The sequence below is a fragment of the Nerophis ophidion genome, linkage group LG08, assembly GCF_033978795.1.
Source record: "Nerophis ophidion isolate RoL-2023_Sa linkage group LG08, RoL_Noph_v1.0, whole genome shotgun sequence".
Taxonomy (NCBI): domain Eukaryota; kingdom Metazoa; phylum Chordata; class Actinopteri; order Syngnathiformes; family Syngnathidae; genus Nerophis; species Nerophis ophidion.
In genome coordinates this window covers 30,904,351-30,925,301 of record NC_084618.1, presented here as the reverse complement: position 1 = coordinate 30,925,301, position 20,951 = coordinate 30,904,351, and the positions used below count along the sequence as shown (strand labels likewise).

Sequence of the window (20,951 nt, the reverse complement as noted above, 5' to 3'; positions counted from 1 at the left end):
GCGGGACACGTGACAATGACAGTGTGGGATCGCAGCAAGAGGAGGCAGCTAGTGACAAAGAAGTTTTTCAGAACGGAAAATGCAAATACCGAATAGAGTTCTGGACAAAATTCTGACCCAGATGAAGGCTCTAGTATGAGTGGTCGACAAAATAAAAAAGATAAGACGGTGAGTTTGAGGCAATACAGCGAAAGCTATCTTTCATTTGGATTTACTTTCACCAGGGTTGCGACAGCACCGACTCCGCAGTGCTTGGTGTGTGGTGAGAAGCTATCCAATAGCGCCATGGTGTCAAGCAAGCTTAAATGCCATCTCCAAAAGAATCACCCTTCCGTTCAAAACAAGCTGATGGATTATTTTGTACGCTTATGTACAAACAATGAGAAACAGGCAACTTTTCTGAAAAAAAAAAACAAAGGTAAACGAGACAGCCCTCAAAGCTAACTTCCTTGTTGCTGAACTTGTAGCTTAACCAAAAAAGTCCCACACTGTGGCAGAAACATTAATACTGCCAGATTGTAAAACCATAGTAAATGAGTTGCTTGGCCCTGACGCGGCCAAAAATATCGCTAAAGTGCCTCTCTCAGATAACACAACTGCCAGACGTATTGATGACATGACTGCGGACATCGAAAGTTTTGTTTTGGAAAAGATGCGCAACTGTAAGAAATTTGCCTTGCGACTTGATGAGTCGATGGATATTAGTGGGCATTGTCAGCTCTTGGCCAACGTGTGTTTTTTGTGGATGGAGAAGCCATTAATGAAAAAGTCCTAGTTTGCAAGGCACTGCCAGAAAAATTAATAGGAGAGGAAATATTTCGGGTTACGTCTAAATTTTGTGAAAAAAGCGGGCTCACGTGGTAAAACTGCACAGGTGTCTCTACTGATGGAGCCGCAGCCATTGTCGGGCGCGTCAAAGGCTTCGTAAGTAGGGTCAAAGAAAGAAACCCGGATGTTATTGTTACGCACTGTGAGGCACTAATTGCAACGACCTTACCAGCAGATCTAGCTCCTGTGTTGGATGTTGTTGTGCGCATAGTGAACTTTGTGAAGACGCGACCTTTGAAATGTCGCTTATTTGTGTGAGGAAATGGGAGCGGAACATAAAGTCTTATTGCTCCACACGGATGTCCTGTGGCTGTCGGGCGGCAAACTGCTTGCTCATGTGTATGAGCTGCGAGAGGAACTTAAAGTATTTCTGACAAACAAGAGGTCTGACTACTCAAACCTCCTTACAAGTAATGAGTGGTGTGCAAAGCTGGCATACATGGCAGATATATTTCATCATTTGAATGAGCTGAACACACGAATGCAAGGCCGAAATGAAAACCTGCTTACAAGCACTGATAAAATGAATGGATTCCGTTTTAAGGTGGAGCGTGGCAACCTTGAGATGTTCCCACTCACTGAGAAACTACATGATGGCAACACTGCTGCAATGTGCGAAGTGATTGGCACACCTTTGAAAACTCTTGAGGAAAAGTTGTTATTTTATTCCTCTTCAGCCTTCGCAGAAGGTCTTGACTGGGTTAAGGACCCATACAGCTCAGCATCCATTGCTGGAAACGACATGACTTTAAAGGAGCAAGAGGAACTCATTAAACTGCAACAAGATCGTGGTTTAAAGCTAAACTTTGCTGATCTTCCTTTGGACAGTTTTTGGTTATCTAATGCCATAAGGATCTGCCAGTATATATATTTAAATGGGCAACAAAGCCATTTTAAGAGACTGAGAGCTGTTAAGGAAGAGCTTTGTGTGAGTCTTTCTACCATTCCTGCCAGGATATCCATTTTGTGTTCATCAAAACAGGCCCAGGTTTCACACTAGATGGGTAAAAATACATTTAGAAATTATATTATTAACTGTAATTTCTAAATGTATTTTTACCCATCTAATTATATTATTAACTGTAGGCTTCGCGGTGGCAGAGGGGTTAGTGCGTCTGCCTCACAATACGAAGGTCCTGCAGTCCTGGGTTCAAATCCAGGCTCGGAATCTTTCTGTGTGGAGTTTGCATGTTCTCCCCGTGAATGCGTGGGTTCCCTCCGGGTACTCCGGCTTCCTCCCACCTTCAAAGACATGCACCTGGGGATAGGTTGATTGGCAACACTAAATTGGCCCTAGTGTGTGAATGTGAGTGTGAGTGTTGTCTGTCTATATGTGTTGGCCCTGCGATGAGGTGGCGACTTGTCCAGGGTGTACCCCGCCTTCCGCCCGATTGTAGCTGAGATAGGCGCCAGCGCCCCCCGCGACCCCGAAAGGGAATAAGCGGTAGAAAATGGATGGATGGATTATTAACTGTATGTATTATATACTGTGTTAGAGTGTCATTTTGTGTAATTTTGGTTGGTGGTGTGCAGCAGGATTTTGTAAATGTAAAAACTGTGCTGGGGCTCAAAAAAGGTTGAAAATCACTGATATATACAATATCATATATAGATTATTTTAGATTATCATATACACATCAGAGAGAGTTTCAATTCCCGCCTCCGGAAGAAATTTGTACATGTCACGAGAGAGGTGCTGGACATTGAGTCCGAGTGGACCATGTTCTGTACCTCTAATGTCGAGGCCTCCGATTGGAGCTGTGGCCGCATGGTGGTTGGTGCCTGTTGTGGCGGTAATCCTAGAACTCGCCGGTGGACATCAGAGATCAGGGATGCCGTCAAGCTGAAGAAAGAGTCTTATCGGGTTCTTTTGGCTCATAGGACTCCGGAGGCAGCAGACAGGTACCGACAGGCCAAGCGGTGTGCGGCTTCAGCGGTCGCGGAGGCCAAAACTCGGACATGGGAGGAGTTCGGAGAAGCCACGGAAAACGACTTCCGGACAGCTTCGAAGCGATTCTCGACCACCATCCGCCGCCTCAGGAAAGTGAAGCAGTTCAATGTCAACACTGTGCATGTTGGGGATGGTGTTCTGCTGACTTCGACTGCGGATATTGTGGATCAGTGGAGGGAACACTTCAAAGACCTCCTCAATCCTACCAACACATATTCCTATGAGGAAGCAGCGCCTGGGGAATGTGTGGTGGGCTCTCCTATTTCTGGGGTTGAGGTTGCCGAGGTAGTTAAAAAGCTCCTCGTTGGCAAGATCCGCCCGGATTTCCTTAAGGCTCTGGATGCTGTGGGGCTGTCTTGGTTGACAAGACACTGCAACATCGCATGGACATCGGGAGCAATACATCTGTATTGGCAGACCGGGGTGGTGGTTCCTCTCTTAAGAAGGGCAACCGGAGTGTGTGTTCCAACTATCGTGGGATCACACTCCTCAGCCTTCCCGGTAAGGTCTATTTAGGTGTATTGGAGAGGAGGCCATGCCGGATAGTTGAACCTCAGATTCAGGAGGAACAGTGTGGTTTTCGTCCTGGTCTTGGAACTGTGGACCAGCTCTATACTCTCGGCAGGGTCCTTGAGGATGCATGGGAGTTTGCCCAACCAATCTACATGTGCTTTGTGGACCTAGAGAAGAAATTTGAATGTGTACCCCGGTCTGTTTGATTGTGGCCGGCCACCCCATATGATCAGTGTCAGAGCTTTGTCTGCATTGCCGGCAATAAGTCGTACCCGTTTCCAGTGAGGGATGGACTCCGCCAAGGCTGCACGTTGTCACCGATTCTGTTCATAACTTTTATGGACAGAATTTGTAGGTGCAGTCAGGGCGTTGAGGGTATTTGGTTTGGTGGTTGCAGGATTAGTTCTCCCGTTTTTGCAGATGTTATGGTCCTGATGGCTTCATCTGGCCAAGATCTTCAGCTCTCACTGGATCGGTTTTTCAGTGTGAAGCGACTGGGATGAGAATCAGCACCTCCAAGTCCGAGTCCATGGTTCTCACCCGGAATAGGTTGGAGTGCCATCTCCGGGTTGGGGAGGAGATCTTGCCCCAAGTGGAGAAGTTCAAGTACCTAGGAGTCTTGTTCACAAGTGAGGGAAGAGTGGATTGTGAGATCGACAGGTGGATCGGTGTGGCGTCTTCCGCAATGCGGACGCTGTATCGATCCGTTGTGGTGAAGAAGGAGCCGAGCCGGAGGGCAAAGCTCTCGATTTACCGTTCGATCTACGTTCCCATCATCACCTGTGGTCATGAGCTTTGGGTTATGACCAAAAGGACAAGATCACAGGTACAAGCGGCCGAAATAAACTTCCTCCGGCGGATGGCGGGGCTCTCCCTTAGAGATAGGGTGAGAATCTCTGTCATTTGGGAGGAGCTCAAACTAAAGCCACTTCTCCTCCACATTGAGAAGAGCCAGATGAGTTGGGTTCGGGCATCTGGTCAAGATACCACCCGAACGCCTCCCTAAGGAGGTATTTCGAGCACGTCCGACTGGTAGGAGGCCACGGGGAAGAACCAGGACACGTTGGAAAGAGTATGTCTCCCGGCTGGCCTAGGAACGCCTCGGGATTCCCCGGGAGGAGCTGGACGAAATGACTGGGGAGAGGGAAGTCTGGGCTTCCCTGCTTAGGCTGCCGCCCCCGTGACCGGACCTCGGATAAGCAGAAAAACATGGATAGATGGATGGATAGACACATCATATATAGATTATCATGTATAGATTATCATATACACATCATATAGATTTATTTTCATATTTAGATTATCATATACACATCATATATAGATTATTATATATAAATAACATATAGATTATCATGTATACATCATATATAGATTGTCATATATAGATTATCATATATACAATATCATATAAACATCATATATAGATTTTCATATATAGAATATCATGTATAAAATATAATTATAAAATATCAGGTATGAATTATATATAGATTATCATATAAACATTATCATATACACATTATACACAGATTATCATACATAGAATAGAATATATACACTATCATTATACAATATATATGGATTATCATATACAGATTATCAAATATACAATATCATTTATACAATATAATCTATAGAATATCTTGAATGTCATTTTATGTCCCTGTAATCGACAATCTACATTATTTGGCACATTATTTTGTCTTACTCACTTTCACTTTCATTTACATAGTGATCTACAAACAATTATTTTTTGTCTCACTTTCACTTTCACTGATTAAATTGACTTAGTGATCTACAAACAATTTGTTTGTTGTCTTACTTTCACTTTCATTGACTTAAGTTTACTTAGTGATCTCCAAACAATTCTTTTTTTGTCTTACTTTCACTTTAATTGACTTAAAGTGACTTAGTAATCAACAAACAATTCATGTTTTATCTTACTTTCACTTTAATTGACTTAAGTTGACTTAGTGATCTACAAACATTCATTGTGCTTCCAAAAATGTAAATGCATGCAAATACATAAGGAGCACATAACATTTATTTATATATTTTTTTACATTTATTTTTCACCTTTTCCACTCACACTTTGACGTCACAGTGTTTCATAAGGTCACACAGACTTCATTTATTTGATTGGCGGGGGTTCACATGATCACTTGAAATACTTCCCACTTTTAAAATGCAGCGTGTTTTTTTCACACACGCACGCACACACACACGAACCTACACACGCACGTGCACGCACACACACAGAAACCTTATTGATCACTGAACCTGCCTTTCATTAAGTGTCCCTTTGCACAGCATCGCAATGCGCACTTCTAGCTGATTGGCTGGATTGGCGCCACGTGACCGCCCCCACCTTCTCTGCATCCATAGATGCCTCCTCTGTGAGTGTGTGCGTGGTATTATTTCAACGACGTGTTTCTCATTACTGTAGAACAGTCTAACAACAGTTGACAAGAATGTTCCAAATACTTCAAGAAAAAAAACTAAAGATTATCTGTTTGTTTTTTTTCATTTTTGTTTCAATGGAGATCTTTCTGACATATCTTTGTCCGGAGTATTCAGCGATTTATACACATCAGGAGCAGCCAAAATTCTGCGAATGCTACAAAACCTTTTTTTGTTTGTTTTGCCATTGCCTTTTACTTCTGTAACTCTATGTATAAAGCTGCGCTGCAACATAGTCATTTCCTATTGTGTGATAAATACAAGTCTATTGTAACCTGCAGAAAACACCTGGTTTTGGCAAAGTAATCTATATATATATATATATATATATATATATATATATATATATATATATATATATATATATATATATATATTTGCACAATTTGCACTTTTGGACATATATCCATCCATCCATCATGTTCCGCTTATCCGAGGTTGGGTCGCGGGGGCAGCAGCCTAAGCAGGGAAACCCAGACTTCCCTATCTCCAGCCACTTCGTCTAGCTCTTCCCGGGGGATCCCGAGGCATTCCCAGGCCAGCCGGGAGACATAGTCTTCCCAACGTGTCCTGGGTCTTCCCCGTGGCCTCCTACCAGCTGGACGTGCCCTAAACACATCTCTAGGGAGGCGTTCGGGTGGCTTTTGGACATATATATATATATATATATATATATATATATATATATATATATATATATATATATATATATATATATGTGTGTCCAAAAGTGCAAATTGTGCAAATATATATATATATATATATATATATATATATATATATATATATATATATATATATATATATGTATATGTATATATATGTATATGTATATGTATATGTATATATATAGGTGTGGGAAAGATCACAAGACTACTTCATCTCTACAGAACTGTTTCATGAGGGGTTCCCTCAATCATCAGGAGATTAAAAAAAAAAATCTCCTGATGATTGAGGGAACCCCTCATGAAACAGTTCTGTAGGGATGAAGTAGTCTTGTGATTTTTCCCATACCTACATATTGCGCTCTACCACGGTATCGAGCACTATTCTCTGGATAACCCAATCAAGAAATATATATATATATATATATATATATATATATATATATATATATATATATATATATATATATATATATATATATGTATATATATATTATATATATACATATATATGTATATATATAAAATATATATATATACACACATATATATATATATATATATATATATATATATTATATATATACATATATATGTATATATATAAAATATATATATATACACACACATATATATATGTATATATATATATATATATATATATATTCCATTCTGCAAAAGGTCACTTCATAAATCATATATCATATATATATATATAGATGTAAAATATATATATACACACATATATATATATATATATATATATATATATATATATATATATATATATATATATATATTCCATTCTGCAAAAGTTCACTTCATAAATCATTTTGTGCATGTTGGCTACTCAACAAACCCGCCACCCTGAGAAGGACAAGTGGTAGAAAATGGAAGGATGGATGCCCCTCAATAGTAAAATCTTAAGTTAGGGCGTGTCAAACCACCTACACAGCTGTGTCAACATTCACTCCTTATTCAAGGAGGTTTGACTTTCAAAATAATGAATGAGATGAATTTATTCAGTAAACAAAGTAAACATTGATTGATTGATTGATTGATATTCACAGCATGAAAACAAGAGTTTGTCAAAAGATTGGGGGGACGTTGAAAAAGTACAGAATATAAGTATGGCAAATCATTAAATTTGAGTTATTACAGTACTGTGAATATGGTATGTAATAGATGGATGGACAGTGATCCATAATTGTCACAACGTTGCGATAATAGCCCCATTGCTAATAAAGTATTAAATATCAATAAAATGGTCTGTTTATTTTAATCAAACCAATGTTTGAATGTAATCATTTATTCTGTTTACACCTCAAATAGCTGCTGCAGGTCCTCTCCACGATTGAAAGAAAACCACGTTCATATTGTTTTCAAATGGGAGCCAAAACGTAGCCCTGTAGGACATCACAGGCAATAGGTGAACAAACACTGTGACTTACGCTGACCTGTTTGCTAATGTTTGATTCGTAAGTGCCAGATTTTCACCCCAAGGAAAAGTGTGTAGACTCCTGAAGATTCTGCAAGTGGGTGTGACCAGGGGTGACACTAGACCTAATACTGTACTTGGGCACACCTGGGGCACAAATAATTCAAATGAGCATGCAAAGCGCGCAATCAAAAAACATTTTTAGCACTTATTTATCATTAAAAATACATAAATAGTGCTTTAAACTATGAAATCATATAAGATTATGTTGTATGGATCTTTGATTAACCACCTGAAATTAACTAATGCATTTGACCTACTTGTGCACTTTTTTACTCCAGACTTCTAAACTGCTACTGGTAAAAGCAAAAAGGAAGAGCAATGAATCTTTTTGAAATATTCATTGCAGTAATCATCTGCAAATTTAACATCTACAAAAGTAAAACAAAAAATAAAGCACCCCTACATCTCTGGGTTCTTTCATATTATTTAATTTCCATTTATGGCAATGTGGCTAATCCTATTTCAGATACACAAAACTATAAAATATACACAAAACATTAAAGCCACAGTAGTAGAATAAATGAACAACTGTTGTGTGTCTGTTCAGGGAATAATTTTCTGAGAAGTAAACTGTAACGTCTCCTTTTCATTTTTGCAAAGTGGTCAATCACTCTGGACAGTCATGGAAATATTACAGTAACTGTTATACAGTTGACCAGTGGTTCCCAACTGGTGGGTCGTGACATAAAAGTGAATTGTGTGTCATTTTCAGTGAGTCACAGTCAGATGTGTGGAAGGAAAAAAAAAAAGTTTAGGGAGAAAAAAATCAAATTGTGGCAAAAAAAACGATATTTTTAGCCATTTTTCTAGTGACTATTAGTGAGTATTTTAGCAAAAGGCAAACCAACTAACAAATTGGAGGAGGACTCAGGACAGACATGGAAATATATTTAAAAAAAATCTAATTGTGGCAACAAAACCCGAAATTTTCAGCCATCTTTCTGAAAACAAATACAGAAATGTTACTATTTTTTCTGGAAACAAAACCAGATGCTTTAGCTGTAGCCATTTTTCTGGTGACAAAACAAGATTATTTTAGTCAAAGTCACACCGATTAACAAGACAAGTCTACTGTGCTATTTTTCTGTGAAATAAACTTGAACGATTTAAAAATTGGGCTCACGACTTGATATGGAAAAATGTTTTTCTTCCTGAAGATAAACCATTTTAGAAGCACTCAACTCACACATGCTTACTCCAAATCATCATTGATGCAGAGGTCCTGAGCAGAACCAGCAGAGAATAACCAACATTATGTTTCATGTTGATTGGAAATTCCCCAACAGCTCGTACAGCAAAATAATATGTTTGTCTTGATACAAGGAATAACGTTAGCTAACTTAGCATCAACTTAAGACAATGATGTTGCCTAGCTAGCTAGGACTTCACTTACATCTCTCATTCCTCGCTGCTTCTTCCCTGCTGCGGGCGAATAACTTTCTTAAATCCATCTAGGAGTTACAGTTTGAGTCAAATCAAAATCAAAATAATGTAATTAACAAATTGTTGTTGGCTAACGTTTTCTACCTCACGCAGTGATTCTCATCCTCTCTCTCTCTCTCTCTCTCTCTCTCTCTCTCTCTCTCTCTCTCTCTCTCTCTCTCTCTCTCTCTCTCTCAACTGCAGTATCGATCCACACGTGAATAAATTACCATATTAATTAGCCATGTGCTCATTGTTACATGGAGTGAATACAGTAGCAATCAATTACCATACTAAGTAGTATGTGCGGTGTTGTTTATGTTATGTAGACTTAAAACTCTGAAGCGTTTTTTTTTATTGGTGAAATTTTTACTGGGGCACTGCAGATCAACAGTGGGGCACGTGCCCCAGTGAAATCTGTCTGGCGACGCCCCTGGGTGTGACTCTGCAAGTGGGCGTGACTCTGCAGGATTGTTTGTGGTGTTAATAACTCTTCATTCGGTGTCATGAAATAGCCCAATAACTTGGAGCCAGCAAAATATGTCAGCATCGTCTTCATCATAGTTCATCACGGCATAGCTGTTGGTAGAGCGGCCGTGCCAGCCACTTGAGGGTTCCCGGTCCGATCCCCGTGTTTGCCATCTTAGTCTCTCCCGTTGTGTCCTTGTGCAAGACAATTTACCCACCCGCTCCCAGTGCCACCCATACTGGTTTAAATGTATCCTAAATATGTAGCTAATGGGATTCATGCTATATAAATACAATTCACTTCACCCAGCAAGCAAGTTGTCATTGGAGAGAGGCGCCATAAACGCCACCACCAGGTTAATGATTGCACTTTAGCATGCTAGAGTTGGCAAAGGTTGCCTTCATGACTTCAGCAATGCCACAACATTTAACACTTCTGGTAAGTCCTTTATTCCCACCACAATTATTGCTACATTTCATTATATTTTCATGCTTTTCATGCAGCTGGACTGTCCTCTTGTCATCGCCGCCATCTTTACACTGGGCATTGGCGGGACATTTCAGTACGGATTTTGCATATCCGTGGTCACGTCCCCTTCGGCTGTAAGTCAAACAGTGGCAGTCTTATTGGGATTGATATGAATGTGATTTAATTGTAATGTGATTGTGATATGAATGTGATATGAGTGTAATGTGATTGTGATATGAAATTGATTTGATTGTAATGTGATTGCAATATGATTGTGATATAAAAGTGATATGATTGTGATATGATTGTAATGTGATTGTAATATGATTGTAATGTGATTGTAATATGATTGTAATGTGTATGGGATATAATTGTCATACGATTGTAATGTGATTGTCATGTGATTGTAATATGAATGTGATATGAATATGATATTATAATGTGATTGTGATATGATTGTAATGTGATTGTGATATGATTTTGATATGGTTTTAATGTGATTGTGATATGAATGTGATATGATTGCAATGTAATAGTGATGTGATTGTGATATGATTGTGATCTGATTGTAATATGATTGTAATATGATTATAAGGTGAATGTGATATGAATGTGATATGATTGTAATGTGATTTTGATATGAATGTGATATAAATGTGATATGCTCGTAATGTGATTGTGATGTTATTGTGATATGATTTTGATATGAATATGACATGATTGTATTGTGATTGTGATATGATTAAGATATACATGTCATTTTATTATAATGTGATTTTGATATGAATGTGATATGATTGTAATGTGATTGTGATATGAATGTAATGTGATTGTGATATTAGTGTAATGTGATGTGATATGATTGTGATTTGAATGTGACATGAGTGTGATATGATTATAATGTGATTGTGACATGAATGTGACATGATTGTGATGTGATTGTGATATGCTCGTACTGTGGTTGTGATGTGATTGTGATATGATTGTGATATGATTGTGATATGAATGTGATATGCTCGTAATGTGATTGTGATATGATTGTCATATGAACATGATATGAATATGATGTGATTGTGATATGATTATAATATTTTTGTGATACGAATGTGATATGATTGTAATGTGATTGTGATATGATTTGAATGTGATTGTGAATTGAATATGACATGATTGGAATGGCCCTGTGATGAGGTGGCGACTTGTCCAGGGTGTACCGCGCCTTCCGCCCGATTGTAGCTGAGATAGGCGCCAGCGCCCCCCGCGACCCCACAAGGGAATAAGCGGTAGAAATGGATGGATGGATGATTGGAATGTGAGTGTAACGTGAGTGTGATATAAATGTGATATGAGTGTAATGTGACTTATGAAGTGATAATGATATGAATGTGATATGATTGTGAAATGATTGTAATGTGATTGTAATGTGATTGTAATGTGATTGTAATGTGATTGTGATATGATTGTAATCTGATTGTGATATAGATGTAATGTGATTGTAATGTGATTGTGGTATGAATGTAATATGATTGTGATACAAATGTAGTGAGATTGTGATGGTATTGTGATCTGATTGTGATCTAATTGTGAAACAATTGTTGTATAATTGTGATATGAAAGTGATATTAATGTAATATGATTGTAATGTGATTGTGATATGATTGGAATATGATTGGGATATTATTGTAATTCCATTGTGATATAAATGTAACATGATTGGGGTATGATTGTAATTTGATTCTGATGTGATTGTAATATGATAGTGATGTGATTGTAATATGATTTTGATATGATTATAATATGATTGCGATGATTTCCTTTCCTTTTAACAACACTTTGGGAACTGAAGAGACCAAGTTTTGAAGCTCGTCAGGTGGAATTATTTCCCAAACTTGCTTGATACAGCTTAAGTTGTTCAACAGCCCAGGGTCTCCGTTGTTGTATTTGACGCATTGTAATGCGCCACACATTTTCTATGGGAGACAGGTCTGTATTACTGGCAGGCCAGTCTAGTAGCCACACTATTTTACTACGAAGCCACGCTGTTGTAACACACGCACAATGTGTTTCTGCATTATCTTGCTGAAATAAACAGGGACGTGGATAGCAACATATATTGCTCCAAAACAAGTATGTACCTTTCAGCATTAATGGTGCCTTCACAGAAGTGTACGTTACCTATGCCTTTGGCGCTAATTCACCCCCATGCCCTCACAGATGATAACTTTTGAACTTTGCACCTACAACAGTCCGGATGGTTCTTTTCCTCTTTGGTCCGGAGGACACGACGCCCACAGTTTCCAAAACAATTTGAAATGTGGACTCGTCAGACCACAGAACACTTTTACACTTTGCATCAGTCCATCTTAGATGAGCTCAGGCCCAGCAAAGCTGGCGGCATTTCTGGGTGTTGTTGATAAATGGGTTTCACTTGGCATAATACAGTTTTAACTTGGACTTACAGATATAGATAGATAGATAGATAGATAGATAGTACTTTATGGATTCCTTCAGGAGAGTTCTTTCAGCAAAATTAAAATTCCACCAGCAGTGTACGGAGTTGAGATCAATTTTAAAAAAGTAAAAAGTAAATAATGGGGTTTTAAATGGAAACAAAATAGAGAAATATTACAATAAGAATAAAAAATAAAAAGCAACACTGGGAATAAAAATATAACAGTAAAAAAGGAATACAACAAGAGAAAGTAGGCAGTAGTGACCATGTTATGAAAACGTATTGCACTGTTATTGTTTTGCATCCCCTGTCATCCTATAGTGACAAACTGTAGTTACTGACAGTGTTTTTCTAAAGTGTTGCTGAGCCCATGTGGTGATATCCTCTGCACACTGATGTAGCATTTTGATGCAGTACCGTCTGAGGGAACAAAGGTCATGGGCATTGCTTCTTATGTGCAGTAATTTCTCCAGATTCTGTGAAGTTTTTAATGAGATTACAGACCGTAGATCGTGAAATCTCTAAATTCCTTGTGTAATAGCTTGTTAAAGCTTAAACTTTTCAACAATTTGCTTAAGCATTTGTCCACAAAGTGGTGAGCCTCATGGAAGATGCTTTTATACCCTATCATGGCTCCCACTTATTCCCAATTAGCCTGTTCACCTGTGGGATTTTCCAAATAAGTGTTTGATGAGCATCCCTAAAATTTCTCTGTCTTTTTTGCCACTTGTGCCAGCTTTTTTGAAACATGTTGCAGGCATCAAATTTCAAATGAGCTAATATTTGCAAAAAATAACAGAGTTTACCAGTTTGAACGTTAAGTATTGTGCATTCTATTCAAATGAACGAAGGTAATAACGATTTGCAAATCATTGTATTCGGTTTTTATTCTATATTTATACAACGTGCCAACTCCACTCGTTTTGCATTTTGAAATGTAATTGTGATATGATTGTAATGGGATTGTGATATGAAAGGAGATTAAAGACAATGCGTCCCAGCTACAACTGGGTTATAGTAACACAGATACGACTGTATATACGGCGGATACTGCAAATATCCAAAATAGTTTGTCTCGTTTTGATGAAATAACATTAGAAGAATTGTTACAACGTGTAAATGGAATAAAACAAACAACATGTTTACTTGACCCACTTCCTGGGAAACTTATCAAGGAGCTTTTTGTATTATTAGGTCCATCAGTGCTAAATATTATAAACGTATCCCTTTCCTCGGGCACTGTTCCCCTAGCATTCAAAAAAGCGGTTATTCATCCTCTCCTTAAAAGACCTAACCTCGATCCTGACCTCATGGTAAACTACCGACCGGTGTCTCACCTTCCCTTTATTTCGAAAATCCTCGAAAAAATTGTTGCAGAGCAGCTAAATGAACACTTAGCGTTTAACAATCTGTGTGAAACCTTTCAATCCGGTTTCAGGGCAAATCACTCCACGGAGACAGCCCTCGCAAAATTGACTAATGATCTATTGCTAACGATGGATTCTGATGCGTCATCTATGTTGCTGCTCCTCGATCTTAGCGCTGCTTTCGATACCGTCGATCATAATATTTTATTAGAGCATATCAAAACACGAATTGGTATGTCAGACTTAGCCCTGTCTTGGTTTAACTCTTATCTTACTGACAGGGTGCAGTGCGTCTCCCATAACAATGTGACCTCGGACTACATTACGGTAACGTGTGGAGTTCCCCAGGGTTCGGTCCTTGGCCCTGTACTCTTCAGCATCTACATGCTGCCGCTGGGTGACGTCACACGCAAATACGGTATTAGCTTTCACTGCTATGCTGATGACACCCAACTCTACATGCCGCTAAAGCTGACTAACACGCCGGACTGTAGTCAGTTGGAAGCGTGTCTTAATGAAATTAAACAATGGATGTCCGCTAATTTTTTGCAACTTAACGCCAAAAAAACGGAAATGCTGATTATCGGTCCTGCTAGACACCGACCTCTATTTAATAATACAACTTTAACATTTGACAACCAAATAATAAAACAAGGTGACTCTGTAAAAAATCTGGGTATTATCTTCGACCCAACTCTCTCCTTTGAGTCACACATTAAAAGTGTTACTAAAATGGACTTCTTTCATCTCCGTAATATCGCTAAAATTCGCTCCATTCTGTCCACTAAAGACGCCGAGATCATTATCCATGCGTTTGTTACATCTCGTCTCGATTACTGTAACATATTATTTTTGGGTCTCCCCATGTCTAGCATTAAAAGATTACAGTTGGTACAAAATGCGGCTGCTAGACTTTTGACAAGAACAAGAAAGTTTGATCATATTACGCCTGTACTGGCTCACCTGCACTAGCTTCCTGTGCACTTAAGATGTGACTTTAAGGTTTTACTAATTACGTATAAAATACTACACGGTCTAGCTCCATCCTATCTTGCCGATTGTATTGTACCATATGTCCCGGCAAGAAATCTGCGTTCAAAAGACTTCGGCTTATTAGTGATTCCTGGAGCCCAAAAAAAGTCTACGGGCTATAGAGCGTTTTCCGTTCGGTCTCCAGTACTCTGGAATGCCCTCCCGGTAACAGTTTGAGATGCTACCTCAGTAGAAGCATTTAAGTCTCACCTTAAAACTCATTTGTATACTCTAGCCTTTAAATAGACCTCTTTTTTAGACCAGTTGATCTGCCGCTTCTTTTCTTTTTTCTCCTATGTCCCAAGGGAGGGGGTCCGGTCCGATGACCATGGATGAAGTACTGGCTGTCCAGAGTCGAGACCCAGGATGGACCGCTCGTCGGGACCCAGGATGGACCGCTCACCTGTGTATCGGTTGGGGACATCTCTACGCTGCTGATCCGCCTCCGCTTGGGATGGTTTCCTGTGGACGGGACTCTCGCTGCTGTCTTGGATCCGCTTTGAACTGAACCTTCGGGGCTGTGTTGGAGCCACTATGGATTGAACTTTCACAGTATCATGTTAGGCCCGCTCGACATCCATTGCTTTCGGTCCCCTAGAGGGGGGGGGGCGTGCCCACATTGAGGTCCTCTCCAAGGTTTCTCATAGTCAGCATTGTCACTGGCGTCCCACTGGATGTGAATTCTCCCTGCCCACTGGGTGTGAGTTTTCCTTGCCCTTTTGTGGGTTCTTCCAAGGATGTTGTAGTCGTAATGATTTGTGCAGTCCTTTGAGACATTTGTTATTTGGGGCTATATAAATAAACATTGATTGATTGATTGTAATATGATTGTGGTAATTGTAATGTGATTGTAATATGATTGTGATGATTCTAAGGGGATTGTGATATGATTGTAATATGACTGTGTTGATTCCAGTACATCAAGGAGCTGCTAAACCAAACGTGCCTAGAAAGATATGAAGTCAGACTGACACCATGGCACATCTCCCTCATCTGGTCCTTCATTGTCTCCCTTTTTTGCGTGGGCGGGTTGCTGGGCACGCTCTTGGCGCCTCCAATCTTCTCCAAGTACGGCAGGTGAGTGGTGCGGACACACCAAGTCTTGTTTGCCAAGATGCCGAGCATGATCTCTGTGTGCTCAGAAGAACATGTCTTCTGCTCAACAACCTGCTGGCGATAATGGGAGCTGTGCTTATGCTCTGCAGCCGAGCAGCCGTGTCCTTTGAGATGATCATGGTCGCCAGGTTTCTGTACGGCATCAATTCGGGTAAGACCAAACGGCCACAACAATAGGTACACAGGAGTGTGTGTGGAATTGTGCATGTAATCATTTGCTTCAATATTTTCCAAATTCATGCAGCAGAAACTGTCACTTGTATTAATTAAGGGTTATTTTAATGTGTTTATGGGTTGTGCTATTGACACTGAAACAATATCAACACAATATTTATACATCCATTTATTTTATTTTATACAATTATTTGATTTTGAAAAAGTCAATATTACACAATAACTGAGCAAAAGTAAGAACTTACAGCCTATTAGTATTTCAAATCCTTAGCTTTACAACCTCAAAGTCCTCCTGTTTTTTTCCAGAACTTGTGAAAATATGAATTTTTATTATAAAAACTCTGGTATCGTTCATATACTTCTACTACTCTTGGTATCAACCAGTGGTGGGCCGTCAGGACCAGCAAGGCCTTCTCTGCTGGCATAACATAACCAGAAATCATGATCATAATTAAATATAAAATTATTTTAAAATGTACTTTCTCTAAATATCTAAAAGTATTCATATTCTTTTCACGTCATATTATGGTTGTTTGAGTGGTAATGTTTTTAGGTTCCAGTTTGTATCCAATCAGAATTCAGCTGGCTTATGTTGCCATGCTGTACGAAATCTGCCCCAGGCCTTCAGAATCGACAATGTGAGCGTCTGTGCACTGTAAGTAAACGGGGACATAGAGTCGATAGACAATTGCGATACCCAATCAGATCACCAGTTATTGTCAGTAAGGCCTGTGATTAAATACTCACAGGGACCGTTAGCGGATCAATTTGAGAACACATAGAGTTGATAGACAGTTGCAATGGCCAATCAGATCACAAGTTGTTGACAGTAGCCTATCTAAGTAGTTTGATGTTAATTAGACTGTGATTGGATAATCCCCTGTCATTCCAAAGTGAGTATGCATTCACAAGTTTCAATTTAGCAGAAAGCAGGAAGTGTTGCATTGAAGCCAGAAGGAAAGACAAGGAGAAGGAGATTAGGTGGCAGATATATATTTGCGAGGTCATTTTCAAGAAGGATATTTAAAGGCCTACTGAAATTAGATTTTCTTATTCAAACGGGAATAGCAGGTCCATTCTATGTGTCATACTTGATCATTTCGCGATATTGCCATATTTTTGCTGAAAGGATTTAGTAGAGAAAATCAACGATAAAGTTCGCCACTTTTGGTACTTCCTGAAAAAGCCTCGCCTTTACCGGAAGTCGCAGACAATGACGTCGCGAGTGTGGGGGCTCCTCACATATTCACATTGATTTTAATGGGAGCCTCGGACCGAGAAAACGACAATTTCCCCATTAATTTGAGCGAGGATGAAAGATTTGTGTTTGAGGATATTGATAGCGACGGACTAGAAGAAAAAAAAAAAAACGCGATAGCATTGGGAGGTATTCCGATGTTTTTAAACACATTTACTAGGATAATTCTGGGAAATCCCTTATCTTTCTATTGTGTTGCTAGTGTTTTAGTGAGTTTAATATTACCTGATAGTCGGAAGGGTGTCTCCACGGGTGTCTTGACGCCATTGTGTCACGGGTGTCGACGCCAGCTGTATGGACGACACAAGCTCAGCTGATATCTGGTAAGTGGCGACTTTTTAACCACAATTTTCTCACCGAAACCTGCTGGTTGACATTCGGTAGGATCCATGTCTGCTTGACCGCGCTCTGATCCATAGTAAAGTTTCAGCTCCGGGAATTTTAAACAAGGAATCACCGTGTGTTTGTGTGGCTAAAGGCTAAAGCTTCCCAACTCCATCTTTCTACTGTGACTTCTCCAATATTAATTGAACAAATTGCAAAAGATTCAGCAACACAGACCTCTGAAATACTGTGTAATTATGCCGTTAAAGCAGACGACTTTTACCTGTGTGTGTGTGTAGCGCTCATACTTCCTAAAAACCCATGACGTCCTGCGCACACGTCATCATTACACGACGTTTCCAAGACGAAACTCCCGGGAAATTTAAAATTGTAATTTAGTAAACTAAAAAAGCCGTATTGGCATGTGTTTCAATGTTAATATTTCATCATTGATGTATAAACTATCAGACTGCGTGGTGGGTAGTAGTGGGTTTCAGTAGGTCTTTAAAGAAAAATTACATCTTTTGAGACGATGTCGGCCAACCCCGGAAGCTAACTCAGCTGTTCTGGTGATGAAATGGGGAAATGCCCCCCACTTCCACTTGCAGAAGCCAAATACTAGGGGTACCACTGACTTTTATGGCATCGAATGGGTTCTACAAATTGTGAGTTTTCACTTTTAATATGTTTTTTGCAACTTTAATTTTGACAGTACCACATATGATATGTTTTAATTGCTGTTGTGTTTTAATTGGTTTTTAAATGTGCCAGAAAATAACCCGTTTTGTACACTGTTGAGGTGGTTCAATGTGCAGTAGAGCGTAAATGTGTTCCTGTATAGTATTTAGGCCTTGGTGGGAAACGCACGGCCTGTCACTGGTATCAACACTACCAATATGTGGATGGATCCTACGTGTACACAGCAACAGTTGTTGTCATACCATCCTCTCTAACTCTAATTAATGTATTTGTTCATTATCTGTTAAAAAAAACTGCTTACTTTGTTCTGCAACATGCTTCCATCTACATTTTATTAAGTACTTCTTTTTGATCTTGTTTCAAGCTAGCTTAGTGGCTAGACCGACTAGTCCTTCTGCTTGTTCTTACTCGGTGTGTAACATGTTTAACCTCAGCTACAGTGATAATAATACTTTTTGTTATTAATTTAGTGGTATTAACTTTGGCTCCTTCATCCAGGGGACCAGAAATAAATAAACTATCAGCCAGAGGAGTTAGGCTTTTGTGATTGGCATTGAAAGGCATTAATCTTCATGGGTTGTTATGTACTTCATGAATATTGGCCAATCGTTCACTACATCTTTAATTCAAAATGTCTTTTAACGTACATTTGTGCAAGGAGGATGTGTGGCTAAAGATTGAGAAAATTAGTCAAACAAAATTGTTTATGTGACAGACTTTGAACAGTGCAAAATTGAAAATACATAAAATGTTCAGTCACCATTGACGCCCATGCAGGTGTCAGTCTCTCAACTCAATCCGTGTACCTTGTTGAATGCGCCCCGAAGATGTTGAGAGGGATGGTAGGCGTCACCATCGCCACCTTCGTCGCTGCAGGAAAGTTCACTGGTCAGCTGCTGGGGATCAGGTGAGCAGAAGTGAACTACGTTAGAGTCTGTTAATGAGCACCAAACTATCAAACAACCAATCATCTCCCTCACTTGTCAACTCTACTTTCGAGAGAAGATGCGTTCCAATGGTTGGTTCATTAAAGCATTGGCTTTCCATGATGTCATGACACCAGCCTGACCTGCCTCCAACTAGATGGACTTGTGTCATACACACCCACCCTTTGATGGAGGATAGCTTTGTAAAATAAGAGAAAATAAATAATTTAACAGCCATCCATCTATTAATTTTGTACTGCATGTCCCCTCACCTCCCAGGGGGTGAACAAGGGGATGGGTCAAATGCAGAGGACACATTTCACCACAGCTAGTGTGTGTGTGTGTGAGACAATCATTGGTACTTTAACTTTAACTTAACTTAAATATATGACATCTATTACATCGTTGTGATATATGACATGTAATTTTATATGTGATATATGACATTTATTACATCGTTGTATGTAAAATATGACATGTATTGCATTGTTGTATGTGATATATAGGGGTGTAACGGTACACTAAAATTTCGGTTCGGTACGTACCTTGGTACAGAGGTCACGGTTTGGTTCATTTTCAGTACAGTAAGAAAACAACAAAATATACATTTTTTGATTATTTATTTAACAAATATGCTAAATCTTCCACCAAAAATATTTTTCTTAGTGGAATATTTGATGTGAAGTAATCGTAAACTTGGATAGGTCAATAATTCATAATAACATTCATTTTGATTGAATATTATGTTTTGAGCAATGACAGTTTGAAAGAAAAAAAAACAGCTTTGTTTTATTAGTCAACGTTGCAACTTTTCTAAATTACATTTAGCCTTTAAGCTTTTTTATTTCACTTTTGTTTATGTTTTTGTTTATTTTAATAGTATTTTTAGAATGTGCCGTGGGCCTTGAAAACATTATCTGTGGGCCGCAAATAGCCTCCGGGGCACACTTTTGATACCCCTGCTATAGATAATGAAAAATAAAATCTGATAAATCTATGGGTAAAAAGCAGAGCCTGGCGACGCATGCGCATATATCATACCTCTCTCGCTCTCTCTGTCTCTGCCCCTCCCTCACGAATGTTGTTGCGTGCACCACTTTTGTTTTTTTGTTTTTAACCCCTTCTTAACCCTGACTGTACATTGAAAACACGCAACACTAAATTAAAATGCCGGACATTCGAAGCATTTAAGAAACTCCACCTGGGCAGCGCAGTAAAGAGGACATATCCCGTGAAAAGAGGAGGCATGGTCAGTCTTTCATAGCCCAGTCGTTGCTAGCATGCCTTGTGTTGTTGTTTTTTTGATTGATTGAAACTTTTATT

General features: G+C 39.2%; 1 protein-coding gene across 1 annotated transcript in view; it reads left to right on the top strand.

Annotated features, from left to right (window-relative positions):
• The first annotated feature begins 10,226 nt into the window (after positions 1-10,226).
• The window catches only part of slc2a11l (solute carrier family 2 member 11, like), a 37,351-nt gene continuing 26,626 nt past the window's right edge, over positions 10,227-20,951 (top strand). Inside the window, exons 1-5 of the mRNA XM_061907402.1 lie at positions 10,227-10,250; positions 10,316-10,414; positions 16,048-16,208; positions 16,274-16,398; positions 19,480-19,609. Of these exons, the coding sequence (XP_061763386.1) occupies positions 10,227-10,250; positions 10,316-10,414; positions 16,048-16,208; positions 16,274-16,398; positions 19,480-19,609 (539 nt within the window). The remainder of the gene's footprint in view (positions 10,251-10,315; positions 10,415-16,047; positions 16,209-16,273; positions 16,399-19,479; positions 19,610-20,951) is intronic.